We start from the raw sequence: 27,464 nt of genomic DNA, 5'->3' as shown, positions 1-27,464 counted from the left end.
AGATGGAATGAGCTCTAAAAGGGCTAAAGTTAAAGATGACACATTTTCTCTGTATTTTAGGCCAAAAAAATTATATATTGTCATTTTTTACATTTTAAAAATTACAATAAGGTAAATAGGCCAATGCAAAAGTTTGGGCACCCTGCATAGTTAGTACCTAGTAGCACTCCCTTTTGAAATATCACCGCTTGTAAACGCTTTTAGTAGCCAGCCAAGAGTCTTTCAATTCTTGTTTGATTCATCCATTCTTCCTTGGAAAATTCTTCCATTTTTGTGAGATTCCTGGGTCGTCTTGCATGCACTGCTATTTTGAGGACTAGCCACAGATTTTCAATGATGATCGAATCGGGGGACTGTGAGGGCCATTGAAAAACCTCTAGCTATCGCCTTTTGAGGTAGTCTATTGTGGATTTTGATGTGTGTGATCATTATCCATTTGTAGAAGCCATCCTGTTTTCAAATTCAGCTTTTTTTACACATGGTTGTTATGAATGAGTCACCGTAGGAGGCAAAAGCAGAAATACAAGCTAAGTCCAGAAAACCAGAGAAGTTGGCAACTATCAGATAGCAGACCCCTGAACCTATCAACACAACTAGCAGTAGCCGTGGGGGGTTCCTACGATGCCCTAGACCCCTCGATCACAGCCGGAGAATTACATAGGCCTAAAGAAAGAAAGGGGAAATCTAAACTGCCCCAGAGCAGACCCCAAAGCAATAGGCAGCCCCAACATATAATGACGGTGAAGCAAGATGAAAATACTAACACAGACAGAAAGATAGACTGAGCAAAGACGGGGCCCAAAACTACCTAGATAGGAAAGGATAGGAAGGCTGCTGTCTGCAATCTGCCAAAACCCTATCAAAGACATAAGCCAACAAGCTGATATGAAAAAGGCCCTGAAGCAGCTAGGCTTCAAAAACTAAATCAGCACTCAGGTATTTTCAGAAGACAGAGCTAAATGAATTCAGCACACCCCAACAGGGAATGGCAGAAATCCAGAAAAACAAAGCAAAACAAAGTCAAAGCACCAAAGCAAAAGGCCGAGCAGCAAACTTAGCTTTAGAGGAGCAGGAATTCAGACTGGTCTCCAAGGATCCCACAGAGAAATCACCCGCAGGGCAAAGGGCGTCGGCAGCCTTATATCCAGTCAGTAACTCCACTCAGCCAGTCATCATCATCAGCCTCAGGTGTTTGATAATCAGGCTCACTACCTTTCTTTACCAGAAGAGGGAGTTCCTCGGGCGTCAGTAATGAAGGGGAAAATGAACTCACAACAGTATCTCCCCCTTGAGGAGGGGTCACCGAACCCTCAACTACGCCACCAGGGCGATCAGGGTGAGCCCGATGAAAGGCACGCACCAATCTTTTGGCATGAATATCAGAGGCAGAGACCCAGGAATTATCCTCCTGACCATAACCCTTCCACTTAACCAAATACTGGAGTCTCCGTCAAGCCAGATGGGAATCCAGTACTTTCTCTACCTCATATTCCATGTTACCTTCAACCAATACATGGTCTGGAGGTTCCACCCCCGGAACAACAGGTTCAACAAACCTCTTCAACAAAGATTTATGGAACACATTATGGATTTTAAATGTGACAGGAAGAGCCAAACGAAAAGAGACCGGATTAATAATCTCCACAATCTTGTAAGGTCGAATAAATCTAGGCTTAAACTTAGGAGAAGCCACCTTCATAGCAATATTTTTTGATGATAACCATACCATATCACCAACCTTAAACTGGGGACCAATGGTCCTATGTCGGTTGGAAAACCGCTGGGCCTTTTCCTGGGAGAGAGATAACTTATCCACCACTTGGTCCCAGATCTGGTGCATTCTCTCCACCACAGTGTCAACACCTGGGCAAGCAGAGGGCTCCACCTGCCCTGAAGAAAATCGAGGATGAAACCCAAAGTTACAAAAAAAAGGTGACATCAAAGTGGCAGAACTAGCTCTATTATTGAAAGCAAATTCGGCCAAGGGCAAAAATGAAACCCAATCATCCTGATCAGCAGAAATAAAACATCTCAAATATGACTCCAAGGTCTGGTTTGTTCTCTCTGTCTGCCCATTGGTCTGAGGGTGAAAAGCAGAGGAGAAGGACAACTGAATTCCCAGCCTGGAACAGAAAGTTCTCCAAAATCTAGACACAAACTGGACTCCTCTGTCAGATACAATGTTCTCAGGAATCCCATGCAAACGAACCACCTGTTGTAAAAACAGGGGCACCAACTCAGAGGAAGACGGCAACTTAGGGAGTGGTACAAGATGAACCATCTTAGAGAACCTATCACAAATCACCCAAATAACAGTCATCCTCTGAGAGACAGGCATATCAGAGATGAAATCCATTGAAATATGGGTCCATGGCCTCTTGGGGACAGGCAAAGGCATAAACAACCCACTAGAGCGAGAACACGATTTAGACCGGGAGCACGTCCCACAGGACTGCACAAAATTCCTGACACCACGAGACAAGGAGGGCCACCAAAAAAACTGACTCACCAGATCTCTAGTACCAAAAATACCTGGATGACCAGCCAAAGCAGAGCAATGAACTTCAGACATCACTCTCTTATTCCACTGGTCAGGAACATACAACTTTCCACTGGGACAACGCTCAGGTTTGTCCTCCTGGAACTCTTCCAGAGCACGTCTCAAATCGGACGAGATGGCAGAAAGAACTACCCCTTCGCCTAAGATGGTAGCAGGCTTGGTCACCACAGGAGAATCAGCAAAGAAGCTCCTAGAGAGGGCGTCTGCCTTGACATTCTTTGTTCCAGGAAGAAAAGAAACCACAAAATCAAAACATGTAAAAAACAAGGCCCACCTAGCCTGTCTAGGGTTCAAGCACTTAGCCGACTCTAGGTAAATCAAATTCTTGTGGTCAGTGAGGACCACGACTTGATGCTTAGCTCCCTCCAACCAATGTCTCCACTCCTCAAATGCCCATTTCATGGCCAACAGTTCCCTATTCCCCACATCATAGTTACGTTCAGATGGAGAGAACTTTCGGTAAAAGAAAGCACAGGGATTCATTTTAGAAGTTACAGAATCCTTTTGGGACAAAACAGCTCCTGCACCAATCTCAGAAGCATCCACCTCTACCTTGAATGGAAGTGGGACATCAGGTTGCCGCAAACCCGGGGCAGAGGTGAATCTTCGCTTCAGCTCCTGAAAGGAAGAAACAGCCTCCGGAGACCAATTTAACACATCAGCACCCTTTTTAGTCAAATCAGTCAATGGCTTGGCAATACTAGAAAATTTTGCTATAAATTTCCGATAAAAATTAGCAAAACCCAAAAACTTCTGGAGGGCCTTCAAAGAAGTGGGCTGAACCCAATCGTGAATGGCCTGTACCTTGGCCGGGTCCATTTCAATAGTTGACGGGGACAAAATAAATCCCAAAAAAGAAATCCTCTGTACTCCAAAAAGGCATTTAGATCCTTTGACACACAGGAAATTGTCCCTCAAGATCCGGAACACAGTCCGAACATGTTCCACATGAGAATCCCAATCCTTGGAGAAGATCAAAATATCATCCAGATAGATAATCAAAAATTTATCGACAAAATCTCGGAAAATATCGTTCATGAAGCACTGGAAGACAGAAGGGGCATTAGTGAGCCCAAAAGGCATCACCAGGTACTCAAAATGTCCCTCCGGAGTATTAAACGCCGTCTTCCATTCATCCCCATGCTTAATGCGAATAAGATTATACGCCCCCTGAGGTCAAGCTTGGTAAACCAGCAAGCACCTTTAACTCTGGAAAATAGATCAGAAATCAGGGGTAACGGATACTGATATTTAACAGTAATTTTGTTGAGGGCACGATAATCAATACAAGGTCTTAATGATCCATCCTTTTTGGCTACAAAAAAAAACCCGGCACCTAAGGGTGACGAGGATGGTCTAATATGACCCTTCTCCAACGCCTCCTTAATATAGGATCGCATAGCCTCGTGCTCGGGTACAGATAAATTGAAGAGCCGACCCTTGGGAAATTTACACCCCGGGCTCAGTTCAATTGCACAGTCATAACTCCTATGAGGAGGCAGAGACGCAGACTCATTCTCACTAAATACATCATAAAAGTCCGCCAAATAATCAGGAACATCATGCGACTGAGGAGAGGTAGAAAACACCGGAGCCTCACCAAAGGCACACCGACAACCCCAACTCACCACAGACACAGATTTCCAATCCAACACTGGATTATGAATCTGTAACCAGGGAAACCCCAGAACAATAGTATCATGCAGATTATGCAACACCAAAAATCTGCAATTTTCTTGATGGTCTGGGGCGACCCGCATTACCACCTGGGTCCAAAACTGGGGATTATTTTTAGCCAAAGGAGTAGCATCAATCCCCCTCAAAGGGATAGGCTTCTGCAGAGGTGTCATCGGAAATCCACAACGTTTAGCAAAATTCAAGTCCATTAGGTTTAGGGCTGCTCCCGAATCCACAAAAGCCTTGGCGGAAAATGTGGACAGGGAGCAGATCAGAGTAATAGCCAGAAGAAACTTAGGTTGAACACCCGCAACAGAAAACGTGTGTGCAAAGCGTTTCTCTCGTTTAGGACAGACAGAAATAATATGCGAGGCATCTCCACAGAAAAAACACAACTTATTACGCCTTCTGAACTCCTGACGCTGCTCTCTGGAAAAAAAACTCTATCGCATTGCATAGGTTCAGACATTTGTTCAACAGGTGGCAACACCTCTCGTGCAGTTTTGCATTCGCGCAAACGCCGATCAACCTGAATGGCTAATGACATAGAATCGTCAAGACCAGAGGGAACAGGAAATCCCACCATAGTATCTTTTACGGCTTCTGACAACCCCTTCCGAAAGAGAGCAGCCAAGGCATTATCATTCCAGGTAGTAAGTACTGCCCACTTTCGGAATTTTTGACAGTACAATTCTGCAGAATCACGACCCTGGCTCAATGCCAGCAGGGTCTTTTCAGCCTGATCAATGGCATTAGGTTCGTCATACAACAACCCCAAAGCTTGAAAGAATGCGTTCATATTAGTCAGAATAGGATCATCTGGTTTCAAAGAAAACGCCCAATCCTGGGGATCGCCACGCAGCAAAGAGATGACAATTTTAACCTGCTGCGCGGAGCTCCCTGACGAGTTAGGCTTCAAGGCAAAAAATAATTTACAATTATTTTTGAAATTCAAAAATTTAGACCGATCCCCAAAAAATACATCAGGTGTAGGAATCTTTGGTTCAGCAGCATGTGAATGAGCAAGGTAGGCGGAAATTCCCCGCACTTCCGCAGCGAGCTGCTCCACACGATCAGACAATTGCTTTATCTTAACACTTTTTTTTTTTTTTTTTTTTACAATTCTTTCCTGCTATTGAGTACCCTAGGATCTGCGGTATGGCGGGTGATTCTGTTATGAATGAGTCACCGTAGGAGGCAAAAGCAGAAATACAAGCTAAGTCCAGAAAACCAGAGAAGTTGGCAACTATCAGATTGCAGACCCCTGAACCTATCAACACAACTAGCAGTAGCCGTGGGGGGTTCCTACGATGCCCTAGACCCCTCGATCACAGCCGGAGAATTACATAGGCCTAAAGAAAGAAAGGGGAAATCTAAACTGCCCCAGAGCAGACCCCAAAGCAATAGGCAGCCCCCAACATATAATGACGGTGAAGCAAGATGAAAATACTAACACAGACAGAAAGATAGACTGAGCAAAGACGAGGCCCAAAACTACCTAGATAGGAAAGGACAGGAAGGCTGCTGTCTGCAATCTGCCAAAACCCTATCAAAGACATAAGCCAACAAGCTGATATGAAAAAGGCCCTGAAGCAGCTAGGCTTCAAAAACTAAATCAGCACTCAGGTATTTTCAGAAGACAGAGCTAAATGAATTCAGCACACCCAAGCAGGAAATGGCAGAAATCCAGAAAAACAAAGCAAAACAAAGTCAAAGCACCAAAGCAAAAGGCTGAGCAGCAAACTTAGCTTTAGAGGAGCAGGAATTCAGACTGGTCTCCAAGGATCCCACAGAGAAATCACACGCAGGGCAGAAGGGCGTCGGCAGCCTTATATCCAGTCAGTAACTCCACTCAGCCAGTCATCATCATCAGCCTCAGGTGTTTGATAATCAGGCTCACTACCTTTCTTTACCAGAAGAGGGAGTTCCTCGGGCCTCAGTAATGAAGGGGAAAATGAACTCACAACACATGGTGTTATGTTTGCATCAAGAATTTGTTGAAATTTCTTTGACTCCATTCTTCCCTCTACCTGTGAAATGTTCCCTGTGCCATTGTTTGCAACACAACTCCAAAGCATGATTGATCCATCCCCATGCTTAATGGTTAGAGAGATGTACTTTTCCTGAAATTCTATGCAATTTTTTCTCTGCTCATACCTTTGATCATTGTGACCAAAGAGTTTTATTTTAACTTCAACGATTCACAGGACTTGTTTCTAAAATGCATTGGGCTTGTTTAGATGTTCTTTTGCATACCTGATGCTAAATTTTATGGTGAGGGTGCAGGAGAGGTTTTCTTCTGGTGACTCTTCCATGAAGGCCATATTTGATAAGGTGTCTCTGAACAGTAGAACAATTACCACAACTCCAGAATCTGCTAAATCTTTCTGAAGGTATTTTGCAGTCAAGTAGGGGTTCTGATATGCCTTTGTAGCAATCCTACAAGCAGCTCTCTCTGAAATTTTGCTTGGCCTTCCAGACCTTATCTTGACCTCCACTGTTCCTGTAAACTGCTATTTCTGAATTGCATATTGAACTGAGGAAAGGACAACTTGAAAACGCTTTGCTATCATCTTATAGCTTTCTCCTGCTTTGTGGGCCTCCACCATTTTCATTTTCAGAGTGCTAGGCAGCTGCTTAAAAGAACCCATGGTGGCTGATTTTTCGCACAAGGTTAGAGGAGGCTATGTGTTTCTAAACCTGTGGAATCTGCATCAGCTGGCCTTTCCTAACATTGAGGGTGAACAAGCTATATCTCCTTACAGGCTAATTAAGGTCTGAAACCTTGGTCAAAGTTATCTGAGCACACAAATCTCCAAAGGTGCCCAAACTTTAGCATCGGACCATTTTTCTTTTTGTAATTTTTAAAATGTGAAAAAATTACAATGTGTATTACTTTTTAGCCTAAAATACAAAACAAATGTGTCATCTTTAACTTTAGGCCTTTTACAGATCATTTTATCTTCAACTTGCTTAACTGTTCACAATAACAGTAATTTTGACCAGGGGTGCCTAACCTTTTGCATGCCACTGTATAATAAATTTTGACCATGATTTTTCAGAGCAGTTTCACGAGAATTCTGGCGTACATTGATTTGAAAAGTCACAAAATTTTGGTGCAACTCAAAATTTTTGTAACTTTTAGCATTTTCACAACGGTTTTGCCCAGCTATGGCAAAATGGGCAGAGCTGGTGCATGACTGGGGTGCAGCAGGTGCCTGTGTGCATGTGCAATAGAATATCCTCCCCTTCCCTCCCTTCACGTGGAGGAAGTTGTTTTCCCAATGTGTACTCTGATATTCTTTAACACTAATGATACCAGGGAGCTGAGGTAAGAAGAGATTTCTCACACTGCTGCTTACACTCTCATTAATCTGACACTGAAATACCAGCAATGCTGAGGTAAGAAGATGCTGCTCACACTGCTGTCTACCCTGTCTTTCTGAGGGACAGTACATAGTATAGATTATCTCAAGCACACAACAGTAGAGCTTTTCTACTGCACATGCACCCTTACACCTGTCCTAGCATTCTCACTTTCAATAGGGTCACACTACCATGCATTCATCTTTGGTAATGCTCTGAAGCAATACTGTTGTGTTTTTTTCCTTAGTGTTTGCAAATGTCTACTGTGCATTGTTGAGAAGTCAAAATGTAGTAATTAAATTATTCTAAAATAATGTATAGAGCAGAATGGAATTTACTTGTGCTTTTTCCTGGATTACAGGAGCTGTATTCTGCAGGCCGATTCTGAGAAGCTGCGCCAAGCATGGATCAAAGCTGTTCAGACCAGTATTGCTACAGCTTACCGAGAGAAAGGGGAAGAAGCAGAGGTCTGTTGATATTTGTGTGTTCTAGATATGCACATATACAGCTCTGACAAAAAATTAAGAGACCACTGCAAAATTTTCAGTTTGTCTGATTTTTCTCTTTATAGGTATATTTTTGAGTAAAATGTAAATTGTTCTTTTTATTATATAAACTACTGACAACACGTCTTCGAAATTCCAAGAACTAAATTTTGCATTTATTAGAAAATGAGATGGTCAAAATAACAAAAAAATGCAGTGCTTGCAGACCTCAAATAATGCTAAGAAAACAAGTTCATAATCATTTAGAAACAGCAATACTAATGTTTTAACTCAGGAAGAGTTCAGAAATCAATATTTTGTGGAATAACCATGACTTTTACTCACAGCTTTCATACATCATGGCATGCTTTCCACCAGTCTTTCACACTGCTTTTTGGTGACCTTATGCCACTCCTGGTACAAAAATTTAAGTAGTTCTTTGTTTGATGGCTTGTGACTATCCATCTTCCTCTTGATTACATTCCAGAGGTTTTCAGTGGGGTTAAGGTCTGGACATTGGGCTGGCCATGACAGGGATTTGTTGTGGTGGTCCTTCATCCACACATTGATTGACCTAGCTGTGTGGCATTGTGCATTGTCCTGCTGGAAAAACCAGTCCTCACAGTTGGGGAACATTGCCTGAGCAGAAGGAATCAACTGTTTTTCCAGGATAACCTTGTATGCGGCTTGATTCATACATCCTTTGCAAAGATTAACCTGCCCAATTCCAACCTTGCTGAAGCATCCCCAGATCATCACCGATCCTCTACCAAATTTCACAGTGGGTGCAAGACACTGTGGCTTATACGCCTCTCCAGGTCTCTGTCTAACCACTAGACGACCAGGTGTTGGGCAAAGATGAAAATTAGACTCATCAGAGAAGATTACCTTACTCCAGTCCTCTATGGTCAAATCCTTATGGTCTTTGGCAAACTTCAGCCTTGCTCTCCTTTGTTTCTCATTGATAAAAGGCTTTTTTCTAGCTTTATATGACTTGAGCCCTGCCTCTAGGAGCCTGTTACGAACTGTTCTTGCTGTGCACTTCTCCCCAGCTGCCATTTGCCATTCCTTCTGTAGGTCAGTTGATGTCATCCTGCAGTTGCTGGGTGACATTTGAATAAGACGATGGTCATCCCGGTCAGTGGAGAGTCGTTTTCGCCCTCTGCCGGTCTATATCTTTGTTGTCCCCAATCTCTGCTGCTTGACCTTGTTGTAATGGATTGCCGTATTACAAATTTTAAGGATGGAGGCAACTTGACACTCGCTGATCCCTCTGCTAGTAAAGCCAGAATTGAGCCCTTCTTTTCCTCACTCAAGACTTTTCTTTTCAACTCCTTTGACATGGTTAAAAGTTATTTTTTCATTCCTTTTACTTTTAGGATCTTACTAGCACTTGTTTTGCCATCCAGCTTGTCCTATTGCAAGAGGATTGGGAACACCACAGCAGGGTTTTTTTTTATACTTTACTTCATTAAATAAGATTTGGTTCAGGTGATAACCTAATCAGAAGCACATTAAGTAGAATGAGGTGTACTCTGGTTGGAATTCAACTAACACTGTAATGGAATGGCTGTCAGACATGTAGAGAAGCTGATTTTTATAAAACTGTGCAGTGGTCTCTTAATTTTTGCCAGAGCTGTATGTATAGGCTCTTATAACTTATTCAGTTAGAGTTTCTTTATTGAATTCAGTGTTTTTCTTTTTTTGGTTTAGAAAATGGACAAGAAACCTACCTTGTCAACCACTAGTCCAGTGTCCGAACCAAAGGAGAAGCTGGTTAAAGGGGAGAGTGCTCTGCAGCGAGTGCAATGCATTCCTGGTAATACAAAGTGCTGTGACTGTGGCTTACCTGATCCACGCTGGGCCAGTATTAATCTTGGCATCACTTTATGCATTGAATGCTCAGGAATTCACAGGTAGGCAGTTGTTATTGCTCCCTCGTCTCTAATTTGGTTATTGAGTTCATGCAAATAAATAACACTGGACTGTTCATAGATAAGCTGTCATTTTTCTAAAATATTTTAAAATGCAAAATTATTACGCGTTGAATAACCATATAAACACCCCAAAATATACATATATTTTTGTACAGTGTTAGCCAGTAGATAGAAAAATATTACAATTAGAAAGTCCTCAGTGGTTGATACCTTTTAATGGCCAACTGAAAAGATGGTAACAAATTGCAAGCTGTCGAGACTACACAGGTCTCTTCATCAGGCATTGAAACTATTCTATGCCTGATGAAGAGACCTGAGTAGTCTCGACAGCTTGCAATTTGTTACCATCTTTTCAGTTGGCCATTAAAAGGTATCAACCACTGAGGACTTTCTAATTTTAATAATTTACATATAAACAAGTTTTCATTGCAGATGTTTTTTTTTTTTTTTCATTTAACTGGAAATAAAAAACAAGATTTTTCCTTCGTTTGAAGGGTTGTGTTCAGGGAGCTGTGTTTTTACTAATCTGTGGGGATAATGGGACCTGGACCCATATGTACAATATATTTAAAATATCCAAAAAACGGCAGAACTCCTCCAGTAAGTGAAATAATTAGGTGCTTTTATTAGTGTGTATCCAATATCAACATTTTATTTCTTCATGGAACCTTTCTCAAGCAGCTACAGGAGGAAATGAAATGTTGGTCTTAGATAAGCACTAATAAAATCATCATCATTTTTTTTTTTTTTTTTTTTTTTTAATCTATAATCAACCTGGTTGAGGTCAGATTTGGATTTGCATTTAATGACTATGTTGGTGCTGCTACTATTATTATAAATATGTATGCACCTTTTTTATGAATGTGGGTGGTTGCCAAATACGGTAAGGCTGAGTTCACACGCCGCGGTGTTTTCGCGGCGGTTTTAAACGTGCGATTTTGCCGCGAAAAATAAGCATCCCATGCAATCCTATGGGATTCCGCTATGCTGTGCTAATGCTGCGTTTTTTTCCGCGGCGGAATTGCTTCGCGGTAAAAAATGCAGCATGCTCATTAATTTAGCGGAATCGCGGCGATCCCGCACCCATTGGATTGCATTGTTCCGCTTACTTCCAGCATGTGACTGTGCACACCATGCGGAAAGTAAGCAGAACATTTGCGGATGGTACCCACGGTCTGGAGGAGAGGAGACTGTTCTCCGGGCTGTGGGTACCATATCCCTGTAAAAAATAGAATTAAAATAAAAAATATTGTTATTCTCACCTTCCGACGTCCCGTGCAGCCTTCCCGCCTCTCTCCACACTCCCGGTCCCAGTAATCCTTTGCGAGAATGACCGCGATGGCTTCGAGATCTCGCGGGAGCGCGACGTCTCGCGGTCATTCGCGCAAAGGATTACTGGGACCGGGAGCGTGGAGAGAGGCGGGAAGGCTGCGCGGGACGCCGGAAGGTGAGAATAGCAATATTTTTAATTTTTTTTTATTTTTTACATTTTATCTTTTACTACTGACGCTGCATAGGCGGCCTCAGTAGTAAAAAGTTGGTCACGCTAGTCAAACACTATGTTTGGACGAGTGTGACCAACCTGTCAATCAGTTCTCCAAGCGATGCTCCAGATCGCTTGGAAAATGCTAGCAGTCTGCAAGCTAATTACGCTTGCAAATCGCTAGTTTTTCTGCGGGAAAATCGCGGGAATTTAAAATGCAATTTTCCCGCAGAATGGAATTCCGGAATTCTCGCGGTAACTTCCGCGAGCGTTCCGCTACGCGTGCACATAGCCTAAGCGTTTTTAAGTTGAAGGGAGTCTATCCGAAGCATCAAGATTCCTGAACCATCTACATAGGTATGCAGGTAATTGAAAGTTTATTAAAATGCTACATTGATATCTATTATCCAATGTCTTGTTCCAGAGAAATCCACGTTTTATGATTTATGGGCATGATGTAGATCTCCTGGAGAATCTGCCTACAGAGCTGCTTTTAAATGAAAGGGAGGCATTACCAGTATGAGATGTGTAGTTTTCTCTGATTTCAATTAACAGTACAGCTGAGCTAAGCGCAGTTTGAGCGGAGAGCTAGGGCTGCAATTGTGTTTCGAATGAAACAAATCTCAGCTCTGCTGTACTGTTCCTGCACACTGTCCTCCTGTGAGATGGAAGCTAACGAATTGTTAGTTACAATCACATACAACTCTGCAGCGAGATTAGGAGAGCAGACTGTCAGTCATTGCATGTCTCACACTGATAACCTCTCCTTTTCAATAACAAACTCTGGAGGCAGATTCTCAGGGAGATCTATGTCCTTACCAGGGATCTTAACTGCTCATTTACATTAACAAAGACATGGATTTCTCTGAAATAAGACATCAGATGGCATATATCCATGTACTATTTTATTCAGCCTTCTATGACCTACATGCCGATATACAGTAGATGGCTTAGGAGGGTTTATCCTAATGATAAAGTTCCTTTAAAAGATGATCTACCTTTACCAAACTTTACAATTGTTAAAGAAAATTGGGAAAAAGCCAGTGCCAGAATAGCTGTTTTCTGTTCAGAGCACTTTCCAATAACAGGGATGAAAATAATTATAAATGATTATTTACCAATGAAAACTACAAGTTGTCCTGCAAAAAAATAAGTTCTTACATATCTGTCTACAGAAATCTTAATGTTATGAGCAGGGTTGTGGAGTCGGTATTAAATGGAGCGACTCCTATAATATATAATAAATTGGTACAGTAGTTCAGTGCAGGATGTGCTGTAAATGTTTTCCTACGAATTTGGGTATGTTATGAAATGTCCTATAAATGTCTGTTCTGTTCCTGATCTAAGGATCTCGGCTTTTAGTGGAGATGAATCTGTGCTGCACTTTATGTACATGCTCAGTAGTGAGGCATGTATAAGGGAGTCTGAGTCGAAGGATGGCTTACAGACTCCACAGCCCTGGTTATGGGGCTCTGATTGCAGACACACAATTTTATTTTGTGAAAAAATGTACGAAATTCGTAAGATAACACAAACTATAAATTTAGTATTGCTGCAGTCCTGCTGTGAATCACACAATAAAATGGACATAGCTTATGAAGCACAATTAATGGCATTAAATAAAAACCTGAAAAACAGTGATGAAATTGCTGGGTTTTTTTCATCCACCATGTCACAAAACATATTTTACCCCTTAACGACCAGAGGTATTTTTATTTAGTTTTTTGCTCCCCTTCTTTCCAGAGCCATAACTTTTTATTTTTTGGTCAATGTGGCCGTGTGAGGGCTTGTTTTTTGCGGGACGAGATTTACTTTGGAATGACACCATTTGTTTCCCTTTTGGAAGTGCATTGAGCAGCAAGGTGGTGTGCTGGTAAAAGGGGAAAAAAAAACAAAAACTCTTTTAAATCTTCTTCCTGAGCGAGTGTGAACGAGCTGAGTGTGACCTGAGCGTAAGTGCGAACTGTGGTAAGTGTGTGACTTGAAATTCAGTGAAGAGGTATTTGGAAAACCTATAACAAATACCTGTGTGAGTTGCTGAATTGTAAGTTGCTGAGTGCTTTCTACCTGTTCAATTTTTGCGGGGCTTTGGGGGCTTGTTTAACCTATATTTTCTCTCTTCAGGGTTAATCTCTTATTTTACTATCTGTGTTTTTAAGGGTAAACTATATTGCATTTAAATCTTGAGGTGTAACTATATTCACAAGGGGTTAATTAAGGGTGGGAGTTCATACAGTAATTAAGGGTTTATAAGGGGCAGCTGGTTGGGGCTCAACTCCTTTTGGAAGTGCATTGAGCAGCAAGGTGGTGTGCTGGTAAAAGGGGAGAAAAAAAAAAAAAAAACCTCTTTTAAATCTTCTTCCTGAGCGAGAGTGAACGAGCTGAGTGTGACCTGAGCGTAAGTGCGAACTGTGGTAAGTGTGTGACTTGAAATTCAGTGACTTTAGATTCAGGGAGTTTCCAAGGGAGGTCTTACTGAATTGCTGTTATATTAATATATATATTTTTTTTTTTTTTAATTTATTTTTGCTTATCTTATTGTCTGGTGCAATCCCCATTAGGATGTGCTCCACTATTGCCAATGCCATCCAGTGCACGTCTTGCCGCATGTATGAAATCCTTGACCAGCCGGTCGAGGGTGCATACTGCTGTGCGAGATGTGAGCACGTTGTGCATTTGGAAGCCCAGATACTGGATCTAAATGTGCAGCTGGCAACACTGAGATCCATAGACAATATGGAAAGGAGTCTTCTGCTCACTGAGCAGACGCTCAATGGGATAGATGAGGGGGGGATGCTAGGTTGGAGCTGCAGGACAATGAAGCAGCTAGCTGGGTGACAGTTAGAAGGCAGGGTAGAGGGAAGAGCACCAGGGAGGCTAGTCCTGATCTGGCACACCCCAATAAGTTTGCTAAGTTGGCAGATGAGGGGAGTGTCAGTGCAGTGGTAGCACTGCTGCAGCAAGGCATGTCCTCTGAAAGCCGGAGGAGTGTCTGCTCCAGTAAGGGGGGAAATAGGAGAGCAGGGCAGGCCAGACAGGTTCTGGTAGTGGGAGACTCAATTATTAGGGGAACAGATAGGGCAATCTGTCACAAAGACAGGGATCGTCGAATGGTGTGCTGCTTACCTGGCGCTCGAGTCCGACACATCGCTGATCGGGTTGACAGATTACTGGGAGGGGCTGGAGAGGATCCAGCGGTCATGGTGCATATTGGCACAAATGACAAAGTTAGAGGTAGGTGGAAGGTCCTTAAAGATGATTTCAGGGAATTAGGCTGTAAGCTTAAAGCAAGGACCTCCAAGGTGGTATTTTCGGAAATACTTCCTGTACCACGTGCCACGCCAGAGAGGCAACGGGAGATTAGGGAGGTTAATAAGTGGCTCAGGAATTGGTGTAGGAAGGAGGGGTTTGGGTTCCTGCAGAACTGGGCCGACTTCTCAGTTGGCTACAGGTTCTACGCTAGGGACGGGCTGCACCTCAATGGGGAGGGTGCAGCTGTGCTGGGGGAGAAAATGGCTAGAAGGTTGGAGGAGTGTTTAAACTAGGGACGGGGGGGGAGGGTATTCCTTTTATAGGAGGGGAAGACAGTGCAGATAGAGACCTGGGCACAGATAATGACATTGGGGGTGGAGGTGGCATGGGGGGTGGGGATAGAACAGTTAATTTAAGAAAGAATAGAGGTACAGCGAGATACATAAAGTGCATGTATACTAATGCCAGAAGTCTCGCCAACAAAATGGAGGAATTGGCGTTAATGTTGTTGGAACATAATTATGACATGGTGGGGATATCTGAGACATGGCTGGACGAGAGCCATGACTGGGCGGTTAATTTACAGGGCTATAGTCTGTTCAGAAATGACCGTACAAATAAGCGAGGGGGAGGCGTGTGTTTATATGTAAAATCATCCTTAAAACCCATCCTTCGTGATAATATATATGAATCTAATGAAAATGTAGAGTCCCTGTGGGTAGAGATAAGGGGAGGGGGGAAAAATAATAAATTACTGATAGGGGTTTGTTATAAATCTCCAAAAATAATGGAAGCTACAGAGAATATCCTCATAAAGCAAATAGATGAAGCAGCGACTAAAGGAGAAGTCATTATTATGGGGGACTTCAACTACCCTGAAATACATTGGGGAACCGAAACCTGCAGTTCCAGCAAAGGTGACAGGTTTCTGACAACGATGAGAGACAATTACCTTTCACAACTGGTTCAGGACCCAACAAGAGGGGGGGCACTGCTAGACCTAATATTAACCAACAGGCCAGACCGCATATCAAATGTAAGAGTTCGGGGTCACTTGCTTAATAGTGCTCACAAATTAATAAGTTTTCATGTATCCTTTAATCAGATGTGTAGTAGAGGGGTTACAAGGACACTAAACTTCAGGAAGGCAAATTTCCAACGGATGAGAGATGATCTTGGTGTAATTAACTGGGACGATATCCTGAGACATAAAAATACACAAAGAAAATGGGAGACGTTTATTAGCATCCTGAATAGGACCTGTGCACAATATATACCGTATGGGAATAAACATGCGAGAAATAGGATGAAACCACTATGGCTAAATAGAGCTGTAAGGGGCGCAATAAGAGATAAAAATAAAGCATTTAGAGAATTAAAGCAAGTAGGTAGTGATGAGGCATTAAATAAATACAGAAGATTAAATAAATTCTGTAAAAAGCAAATTAAGGCAGCAAAGATTGAGACAGAGAGACTCATTGCCAGAGAAAGTAAAAATAATCCCAAAATATTCTTTAACTACATAAATAGTAAGAAGCTAAAAAATGATAGTGTTGGTCCCCTTAAAAATAGTCTGGGTGAAATGATGGATGAGGATGAGGAAAAAGCCAATATGCTAAATGACTTTTTTTCAACAGTATTTACACAAGAAAATCCCATGACTGATAAACATGATCAGGGATAAAAATTCTCCATTAAATGTCACCTGCTTAACCCAGCAGGAAGTACGGCGGCGTCTACAAATCACTAAAATTGACAAATCCCCGGGCCCGGATGGGATACACCCACGAGTACTGCAGGAATTAAGCAGTCATAGATAGACCACTATTTTTTTTTTTTTTTTGAACCAAAGATTTTTTTATTATATTCAAATGCCGTTTACATTACATGCAGGCAAAAGCCTATGCAAAATCCAGAACATATACAAAAAAAAAATATACGACATTCGAGTTACCCCCCTCATAAGAAAGCCCCCCCTCCTCCCTCGCCCCCCCAGCCTAATTGCCATAAGACATTCTCAATAAGGTTGACTCTACTGCAACCACTTAGACCAAAGTTTTTCAAAATGCACCTCTTTGTGTCGTCGTCTATAAACTCTTTCTTCTAACCGAACTACATTGTTCACTCGTACAATAAATTCCCCAACCGTCGGGGGCTCGGCATCGATCCATTTTTGTGCGATCAGTTTAGGGGCAACATATAAAAGTTTTGCTATAATTGGCTTATATGCATTTCCCACAGACACTTCCTCCACATACCCCAACACACACGTTATGGGGTCCCTTCCCACTCCACATTGGTATATCTTCTCAATTTGTTCAATAACCTCCCCACAATATGAAGAGAGTCTTGGGCAGGACCAGAGCATGTGTAACATTCCCGCGGGCTCAACTCTACATCTTGGACATTCCGCATTGTCCCTCAGGCCCATTTTTTCCATAAGTTCCGGGGTTTTATACGTTCTATGTATGATGTACAGCTGCGATATCCTACCCGGTTCACTCAATGAAAGTTTGGGTATATATTCTAATATAGTGTCCCATATTTCATCTTCTATCTGTCCCACTTCCCTCTCCCATTTAGCTTTTGCCTTTAGGGGAAACCTAATCATGTGGGAGTACAATAGGTCCCGGTAAATGGTGGAAATAACTCCCCTCGTACCCCCAGACGCGCACACATAATCCAACACAACATCTTTTTGTACCGTCATATGTGTCATATGTTTCTGTGCCTGGAATGCATGCCTGAGACCGAGGTATCGAAACTCCCCGCTGCTCGAGAGCCCAAACTCCTCTTTTAATACAGAAAATGGCTTGATTTCCGTCCCCTCCAGTAACTGCCACATATATTGCAATCCTTTCCTCTCCCAATCACCAAAATCCTTCAATTTACACAGTTCTGATAGGCTTGCATTATCCCAAATAGGCGTGTATGTCGTCAATTCCCCAATTCCTCTGAGACTCTTAATATTTTGCCATATTTTATGCATTAACCTAAAAGTAGGTAGTCCTTTTCCATGACTCACAAAGCATCCCGCCTCCAGACTCTGTATTAATATTTTTTTATTGGTCAGTTGGGCCAAAATTTTTCCCATAACATTTAAATTTCCCTCCTCTTGCCAACCTCTGAAGTGCTGCCCTTGCGTTGCTATAAAGTACACTCACTGGCCACTTTATTAGGTACACCTGTCCAACTGTGTGTTAAGACTTAATTTCTAATCAGCCAATCACATGGCGGCAACTCAGTGCATTTAGGCATGTAGACATGGTCAAGACAATCTCCTGCAGTTCAAACCGAGCATCAGTATGGGGAAGAAAGGTGATTTGAGTGCCTTTGAACGTGGCATGATTGTTGGTGCCAGAAGGGCTGGTCTGAGTATTTCAGAAACTGCTGATCTACTGGGATTTTCACACACAACCATCTCTAGGGTTTACAGAGAATGGTCCGAAAAAGAAAAAAAATCCAGTGAGCGGCAGTTCTGTGGCCGGAAATGCCTTGTTGATGCCAGAGGTCAGAGGAGAATGGGCAGACTGGTTCGAGCTGATAGAAAGGCAACAGTGACTCAAATTGCCACCCGTTACAACCAAGGTAGGCAGAAGAGCATCTCTGAACGCACAGTGCGTCGAACTTTGAGGCAGATGGGCTACAGCAGCAGAAGACCACACTGGGTACCACTCCTCTCAGCTAAGAACAGGAAACTGAGGCTACAATTTGCACAAGCTCATCGAAATTGGACAGTAGAAGATTGGAAAAACGTTGCCTGGTCTGATGAGTCTCGATTTCTGCTGCGACATTCGGATGGTAGGGTCAGAATTTGGCGTAAACAACATGAAAGCATGGATCCATCCTGCCTTGTATCAACGGTTCAGGCTGGTGGTGGTGGTGTCATGGTGTGGGGAATTTTTTCTTGGCACTCTTTGGGCCCCTTGGTACCAATTGAGCATCGTTGCAACGCCACAGCCTACCTTGGTATTGTTGCTGACCATGTCCATCCCTTTATGACCACAATGTACCCAACATCTGATGGCTACTTTCAGCAGGATAATGCGCCATGTCATAAAGCTCGAATCATCTCAGATTGGTTTCTTGAACATGACAATGAGTTCACTGTACTCAAATGGCCTCCTCAGTCACCAGATCTCAATCCAATAGAGCATCTTTGGGATGTGGTGGAACGGGAGATTCGCATCAGGGATGTGCAGCCGACAAATCTGCGCCAACTGTGTGATGCCATCATGTCAATATGGTCCAAAATCTCTGAGGAATGCTTCCAGCACCTTGTTGAATCTCTGCCACGAAGAATTGAGGCAGTTCTGAAGGCAAAAGGGGGTCCAACCCGTTACTAGCATGGTGTACCTAATAAAGTGGCCAGTGAGTGTATATCCATGGGTTTGGTGCCGCCAGCCCTCCTTCCTCCTTCCCCCTTTGGAGCACTTCCAGTTTAAGTTTTGCTTGTTTTTTCCCCCAAATTAGTTCCCTAAAAATAGTATTAATTTTATAAAATCTTCTCTTTGGGATCCACACCGGGGTATTATGGAGAATATACACCAACTGAGGCATCATTATCATTTTAAGTAGGTTCGTCCTCCCTACTATTGACAATACTAGTTTACACCATGCTGTCATCTTGGCTTTAAGTTTAACTAATAAAGGATCCAGGTTTAATTCGAGAAATCTAGATATAGGCATTGATACCCATATTCCGAGGTATTTAAATTCATTAACTACTTTCAGCTGTCCATCCACCCCACCTATATGTGGACATCCCAATTCCCGGTCAATCCCCATGATACATGATTTGTCCCAATTAATTCTCAATCCGGAAAAGGATCCAAATCTTTCTATAAGGGCCATAACCTTAGTCAACGAATCTCCCCCATCTTGCAGAAAAAGGAGTATGTCATCTGCATATAGGGCAATCTTTTCCTCCAGATTCCCATATCTGAAGCCCTGTATTTCTGTGGAGTTACGAATTTTAATCGCTAATGGCTCCATTGCCACCGCAAATAGCAACGGCGATAAGGGGCATCCCTGACGAGTTCCTCTGAACAACTCAAACGACTCCGAGGTCTCTCCGTTAATCCTAATGTACCCCTTTGGATCCACGTATAATAATTTAATCCAGGAAATAAATCTATGTCCGAATCCCATTAACTTCAATACTGCCCATAGATAATTCCACTCTACCCTATCAAATGCCTTTCGTGCATCCAGCGAGGCCACCACCCTTTCCCCTTCATTATCTGCCGGGAGTTGTATATTAAGAAAGAGTCTACGTAGGTTAATGGCGGTAGATCTATTTTGTAAAAAACACGATTGGTCTGGATGTATCAATTTTTGAACAACCCCAGACATTCTTATCGCCAACATTTTAGCTAATATTTTAACGTCTGACGTCAATAACGAGATGGGTCTATAGGATTCATCGGATGAGGCATCTTTCCCCTCCTTAGGAATAACCACAATTACGGCCTCCCTCATAGACCTCGGCAAAGCCCCTCGCTCCGCTGCATCTTCAAATACCTCCTTAAGTTTAGGTGCTACGACCTCTATTAGTTCCTTATATGCTTCTCCCGGGATACCGTCAGAGCCAGGTGACCTATTATTTGCCAATGACAGAATAGCCTTCTCCACTTCCTCTACAGTAAATAATTCTTCCAGATTCTGTTTATCAGTATCATCTAACTTAGGTATCTCTATCTCTTGTAAGTATCTATCCATTTCTTGTTCTCTAACCCCCAATTCTGAGGTATATAATTTTACATAGTATTCCCGGAAACATTCCAATATCCCAGAGGTGGCTTTATGAGTTACCCCATCCTTGACAATTTTATATATCTGTGTGGACCCTTTCTGCGCCGCAGATATCACTGACAGTAAGTGTCCCACCTTTTCCCCTTCGTCATAGAACAGTGCTCTCTGGAATGCCCTTTTCAGGTCTATCCCTTGTAAATATAACTTATTTACTTCTTCTTGTGCTTCTTTTAATGCCTTTTTAGTGGCGATACTGGGCCTACGTATCATTTCCTCCTCTGCCCTGCTCAACCTGTCTGTAGTCTCTTGGTTTACCTGTCTCGTTTGTGTCTTACGTCTCGAAATATCTCGTATGAATAGTCCCCTTAAATATGCTTTCATGGTATCCCACACTATAAGCGAGTCAGCAGAACCTTCATTTAATTGGAAGAATTCAATAAGATCTTTTTTAATAATTTCCATATTAAGACATTTGAGCCATTCCGGATGTATTGTCCCCCCTACTCTCCTCCTTTTTCCCACTCCCAGTCTCAAACTAACTTCAATTGCCTTATGGTCGGAGATAACTCTCTGTAAATATTCCATCGTCCCAACTATTCCGTCCATGTCCCTGTTACCTAATGCTAAGTCTATGCGCGATAAGGCATGATACGAGGACGAATAACACGAAAAGCATTTGTTCCCCTCATTCCGCACTCTCCATAAGTCTATCATACCCATCTCACTAACATATGTCCCGAATGTAGTCATCCTATCCTTCCTGGGGTTAATTCCCCCGATTCCCACACGATCCCAATACTCGTTCATGACATTGTTAACGTCCCCTAATATTAACACCGGATATTCCCCTCCCCTCCCCGTCCACTCAAAAATCTCTTGTAGTTTCTTTTTCGAATATGGGGGTGGAATATAAAGTGCCACTATGATCACACATACACCAGAAATTCGGCATCTCAGGGAAACAAACTGCCCATCCCTATCTACGTAAGATTCAATTTCCTCGTAGTGAGCATGAGAATGTATCAGTACAGAGACTCCCCTCGCGTAGGCCGAATACATAGAGTGATAGGCCCGGGTAATCCATTTTTTCTCTAGCCTTTTTTCTTTTCCTTTAATCAAGTGAGTTTCTAGTAAACACGTAATAGCTGGATTGTGCTTTCTAATTTCTGCCATGACTGCCGCTCTTTTACTTGGATCTGAAACCCCCCTCACATTCCAACTTAGAATTCTTGTATCACCACTCATTATGTCCTATGAACATCAGTTGTAGTCGGTCTCTTGTAGTCCCTTTATCACATTGCAGTATGAAAGCTCTCCCACAACATATCCCCCCCGCCCCCCCTCTCCCCTCCTTCCCCGTATAACAGATTCTCTCTCTCCAACGAGAGAGGGTGCAACTGGCACCTAGCTACTGTGAGCCCTCGAATAGCCACTGAACCTCCTTCACTTGGGCGTACATCGCTCCCACCGTCACATACAAACATGCCCAATAGGCCACATAACTTTTTCTAACATGGATAATTCAATAAACATAAAAAAAAACAAAAAACCCAGGATCTACGACCCAAAAATAGATCTGAGTACCCAGGCGTCGCGGGGCACAGATTCAAAAATAGAGAAAAAATGTCCGAAAAATTCTTCTTCTTCAGCCTTTTCCTTCTTTCTCAGCCCTTAGTTTGGAGTGGTTGATTTCCATCCACTTGACGGCCTCCTCTGGGGTTGGAAAAAACTGAACAGACCCCAAAGCTGCTACTCTCAGTTTGGCGGGATATAACATAGAGTACTTCACTCCCAGCACTCTCAGTCCTTTCTTGACCTCGCCAAATTTCATCCGCATTTTCTGAACCTCTGCTGAATAGTCCGGATATATTTCAATACGGCGTCCATTAAATATGAGGTCCTCCTTCTTCCTAGCCTCCCGGAGGATAGTCTCTCTATCTCTGCAGTTAAGTATCCTGGCCAACATTGTACGGGGGGCACTACCCGGAGGGAGGGGTCGCAGGGGAATGCTGTGTGCTGTCTCTACCGCAAACACCCTGGAGAGTGTGTCTCTGCCAATTTTAGATAGGATCCATTGCTCAGTAAAGTCAGTGGGGTCGTTACCCTCTACTTTTTCCGGGAATCCCACAAATCTAAGATTGTTTCTCCTAGATCTATTTTCTAGATCATCTTGTTTTAAGTGCACTTCTGAAATCTTTTGCGTGTGCTGGTTCTGAGTTTTCTGCATTTTATTTACAGTGTCCTCAGTGGTGCTCACTCTCTCTTCCACAGCACCCATCCTAGCATCCGCCTTGTTTAGTGCCTCTTTAATTCCAATAATTTCTTCCTTAATATTATCAACCCGGCTGCTCAACTTAGTCAGTGTTTTTTTACAGAACAATACCACCAGAAAGACATCTTTTAAAGTTGGTTCCCCTTCAGGGCCCTCCTCGTCAGCTTCACTATCCTCCTCTTCAGATGCACACTCAGAGACAGTGACTCCCCCTCCCCCCTCCTCCCTGCTTTCAGCCTCTCCTGCAGCTTCGTTGCTCATTCTCTCTCCCTCCAGCACAGTACCTTCTCCGGTGCCCCCCTCATCTTCCCTTGCAAAGCGCTGCAGCTTCTGGATAATTTGTGACCTTCTGCCATAGTTCTCAGTCAGTCTCTGTGCCTCCTCCACTCTCCCGGCGCCATCTTGTGCAGCCACACTGCCGTCCTCCCCGACGTCTTTCTGCCTCCTCCTCCCCATCTCCGCACTCTTCTTCACTCCCGGTGTCTCCACTCGGCCCTCGGGCACCCACCACAGCAGTAAGTGTGCACGGGTCTCTGTTATGTCGGCCTATTAAGGATTATTCTTCAGAATGACAGTGGAGCTCTTCAGCCTCACGTCCTCTCACATCCGCGCCAGGCCACGCCCCCTATACCACTATTTTTAATCTTTAAAGATTCCATAATAACAGGGTCTGTACCACAGGACTGGCGTATAGCAAATGTGGTGCCAATATTCAAAAAGGGGACAAAAACTGAACTTGGAAATTATAGGCCAGTAAGTTTAACCTCAACTGTGGGTAAAATCCTGGAGGGTTTTCTAAGAGATACTATACTGGAGTATCTGGAGAAGAATAACCTTATGATCCAATATCAACATGGGTTTACAAGAGACCGTTCCTGTCAGACTAATCTGATAAGCTTTTATGAAGAGGTAAGTTCCGGACTGGACCAAGGGAATGCAGTGGACGTGGTGTACATGGACTTTTCAAAAGCTTTTGATACGGTGCCACACAAAAGGTTGATGCATAAAATGAGAACAATGGGGATAGGGGAAAATATGTGTAGGTGGGTTAAGAGCTGGCTCAGGGATAGGAAACAAAGGGTGGTTATTAATGGAGCACACTCGTACTGGGTCACGGTTAGCAGTGGGGTACCACAGGGGTCAGTTTTGGGCCCGCTTCTTTTTAACATATTTATTAATGACCTTGTAGGGGGCATAGAGAGTAGAATTTCAATATTTGCAGATGACACTAAACTCTGCAGGGCAATTAATACAGAGGAGGACAATTTTATATTACAGGAGGATTTATGTAAACTAGAAGCTTGGGCTGATAAATGGCAAATGAGCTTTAATGGGTATAAATGTAAGGTCATGCACTTGGGTAGAACGAACAAGTTGTATAATTATGTGCTTAATTGTAAAACACTGGGCAAAACAGTCACTGAAAAAGACCTGGGTGTATGGGTGGACGACAAACTCACATTTAGTGGCCAGAGTCAAGCAGCTGCTGCAAAGGCAAATAAAATAATGGGATGCATTAAAAGAGGCATAGATGCTCATGAGGAGAACATAATTTTACCTCTATATAAGTCACTAGTGCGACCACACTTAGAATACTGTGTACAGTTCTGGTCTCCGGTGTATAAGAAAGACATAGCTGAACTGGAGCGGGTGCAGAGAAGAGCGACCAAGGTTATTAGGGAACTAGGGGGTCTGCAATACCAAGACAGGTTATTACACTTGGGGTTATTTAGTTTGGAGAATCGAAGGCTTAGGGGTAATCTTATTACATTGTATAAATATATGTGGGGACAATACAAAGACCTTTCTAATGATCTTTTTACTCTTAGACCTGTGACGGGGACAAGGGGGCATCCTCTACGTCTGGAGGAAAGAAGGTTTAAGCATACTCACAGACGCGGATTCTTTACTGTAAGAGCAGTGAGACTATGGAACTCTCTGCCATATGATGTTGTAATGAGTGATTCACTACTAAAATTTAAGAAGGGACTGGATGCCTTTCTTGAAAGGTATAATATTACAGGGTATATACACTAGTCTCCTTAATATTGCGTTGATCCAGGGAGCTAGTCTGATTGCCGTATGTGGAGTCGGGAAGGAATTTTTTTCCCCAATGTGAAGCTTACTGTTGCCACATGGGTTTTTTTTGCCTTCCTCTGGATCAACATGTTAGGGCAAGTTAGGATAGGATATGGGTTGAACTAGATGGACTCAAAGTCTCCATTCAACCTTAATAACTATGTTACTATGTTACTATATTGTGTGCAGGAAAACGAGAAAAAAAATCCAAGTGCGGTGAAATTGTAAGAAAAGTGCAATCCCACAGACCAATCTGGCTGTGACAACCTTGTCATGCCAACACATTGGTGACCCACGATCACGTGACGGGGTCACTGATGGGTGAGATTTCTGGCACGCTTCCATGAAGCGCGACTTAGATGCCTCTGTCAGAGATTGACAGCGGCATTTAACTAGTTAACAGCCGCAGGTGGATCGCGATTCCACCCGTGGCTGTTGCTGGCACATGTCAGCTGTATATATCAGCTGACAAGTGCCCAGAAAAGTACACGGGGAGTCCAACATCGGCGTACTATTACGCCCGATTTCGAAATGGAGTTAATACTATGTGGCCCCAATTCATCAAAGAAATTTTGCTAAAATTCTGGTTTAAATGGCTTTGAAAAGATGCCAAATTTTGGGGCTGCTAGGAATTTGTGCGAAACTTTAGCTACTTTTTGTGTTCCCACGCAAGTTTACCCAAGTTCCACCAAAATGGCCAGAGCTGGGATGGGATAGAGCGCTACAACTTCTCTAATTCATGACAATGCGTGGCATTGCTTACTCCAGAGATCTTACTCAGATCAAGGACTGGAGTTAGATTTCTGGCATAGCGCACCTTCTCATGAATCAGAAGCGTCTGACTCCACCACCGCTATTAAGAACGGCAAAAAAAAAAAAATCGACAGTTTTGATGAATCATGGCCTTACGTACCCCAATAATGATGTAAAAAATAACAAGGTCTTGTACAACTACACTAAAACATTTTTTTGTAAAGTTATTACTACTGGGAGGCAAAGTTAGAAAAAAATTACTCATCCCTGAGATTTATTTTTTGAGGGCATTGTGTAGAGTGAATATGCCAGAGAGCGTGCGTGTACTATGTGATGGAGAACAATGTACTAATTTTACAAGAATGAAGTGATGTGAAGGGTTTCCGAATTCTAATGTGACTGTTAAGCCCCCGTCTCACATAGCGAGATCACTGATGCGTCACCGATTTTGTGACGCACCAGCGATCTCGCTAATTGTGACACGCAGTGGTGACCGTCCCCCCCGCTGGATATCGCTGATTATGCTCGAATGTCATGGGCCATTTTTTCATCGTCGGTGTCCCGCTGCTCAGCGCGCTTCGCTGTGTTTGACCCGACGAGCGACCTCGTTAGCGACACAGGCTGGAATCATCTGTGACAAGGTACCAACGACCGCCGAGGTCGTTACAGGGATCGCTGGATCGTTGCTGCGTCGCTGAAGAGATCTGCCTGTTTGGCAGCTTACTAGCGACCATTTAGTGACGCACCAGCGATCCTTACCAGGTTGTATCTTTGTCGGGATCGCTGGTGCGTCGCTAAGTGAAACGGGACCCTTAGAGGAACAATCAGCGTCGGACTGGAACACCTTGGGCCCACCAGAGAAAATCATTCTTGGGGCCCACTATGTAGCTGCATAGAGTTAAATACCAGACCACCAATTATGCGGTAAAACACGCTAATATCCGGGTATAATATAAGGTTGTACATGTCTTAATTATGTAGCAGGAGTTGGGGTAGCCCCCTCATAGAATATAAAGCAGCCCCCTCACATAGTATAATGCAGCCATCTCATAGAATATAATACTGCCCCCCTCATAGGGTATAATACTGCCCCCCTCATAGGGTATAATACTGCCCCCCTCATAGGGTATAATACTGCCCCCCTCATAGGGTATAATGCACCCCCTCATAGGGTATAATGCACCCCCTCATAGGGTATAATGCACCCCCTCATAGGGTATAATACTGCCCCCCTCATAGGGTATAATACTGCCCCCCTCATAGGTCATAGGGTATAATGCACCCCCTCATAGGGAATAATGTACCCCCTCATAGGGAATAATGCTGCCCCCTCATAGGGTATAATACTGCCCCCCTCATAGGGTATAATACTGCCCCCCTCATAGGGTATAATGCACCCCCTCATAGGGTATAATGCACCCCCTCATAGGGTATAATACTGCCCCCCTCATAGGGTATAATACTGCCCCCCTCATAGGTCATAGGGTATAATGCACCCCCTCATAGGGAATAATGCTGCCCCCTCATAGGGAATAATGCTGCCCCCTCATAGGGAATAATGCTGCCCCCTCATAGGGTATAATACTGCCCCCCTCATAGGGTATAATACTGCCCCCCTCATAGGGAATAATGCACCCCCTCATAGGGTATAATGCTGCCTCCTCATAGGGTATAATGCTGCCTCCTCATAGGGTATAATGCTGCCCCCTCATAGGGTATAATGCTGCCTCCTCATAGGGTATAATGCTGCCCTCCTCATAGGGTATAATGCTGCCTCCTCATAGGGTATAATGCTGCCCCCTCATAGGGTATAATGCTGCCCCCTCATAGGGTATAATACTGCCCC

The 27,464-nt window shown here is 43.3% G+C and overlaps 1 protein-coding gene across 1 annotated transcript in view; it reads left to right on the top strand.

Moving 5' to 3' along the window:
- The window catches only part of ACAP2 (ArfGAP with coiled-coil, ankyrin repeat and PH domains 2), a 182,906-nt gene that overhangs the window by 80,614 nt on the left and 74,828 nt on the right, over positions 1-27,464 (top strand). The window contains exons 13-14 of the mRNA XM_073578696.1: positions 7,965-8,070; positions 9,802-10,004. Coding sequence (XP_073434797.1) covers positions 7,965-8,070; positions 9,802-10,004 — 309 coding nt within the window. The remainder of the gene's footprint in view (positions 1-7,964; positions 8,071-9,801; positions 10,005-27,464) is intronic.

Source organism: Dendrobates tinctorius, unplaced genomic scaffold (assembly GCF_039654945.1).
Source record: "Dendrobates tinctorius isolate UK_male_01 unplaced genomic scaffold, ASM3965494v1 ptg000060l, whole genome shotgun sequence".
Taxonomy (NCBI): Eukaryota; Metazoa; Chordata; class Amphibia; order Anura; family Dendrobatidae; genus Dendrobates; species Dendrobates tinctorius.
The sequence above is the reverse complement of the archived record's forward strand: the minus strand, read 5'-3'. Positions and strand labels throughout refer to the sequence as shown.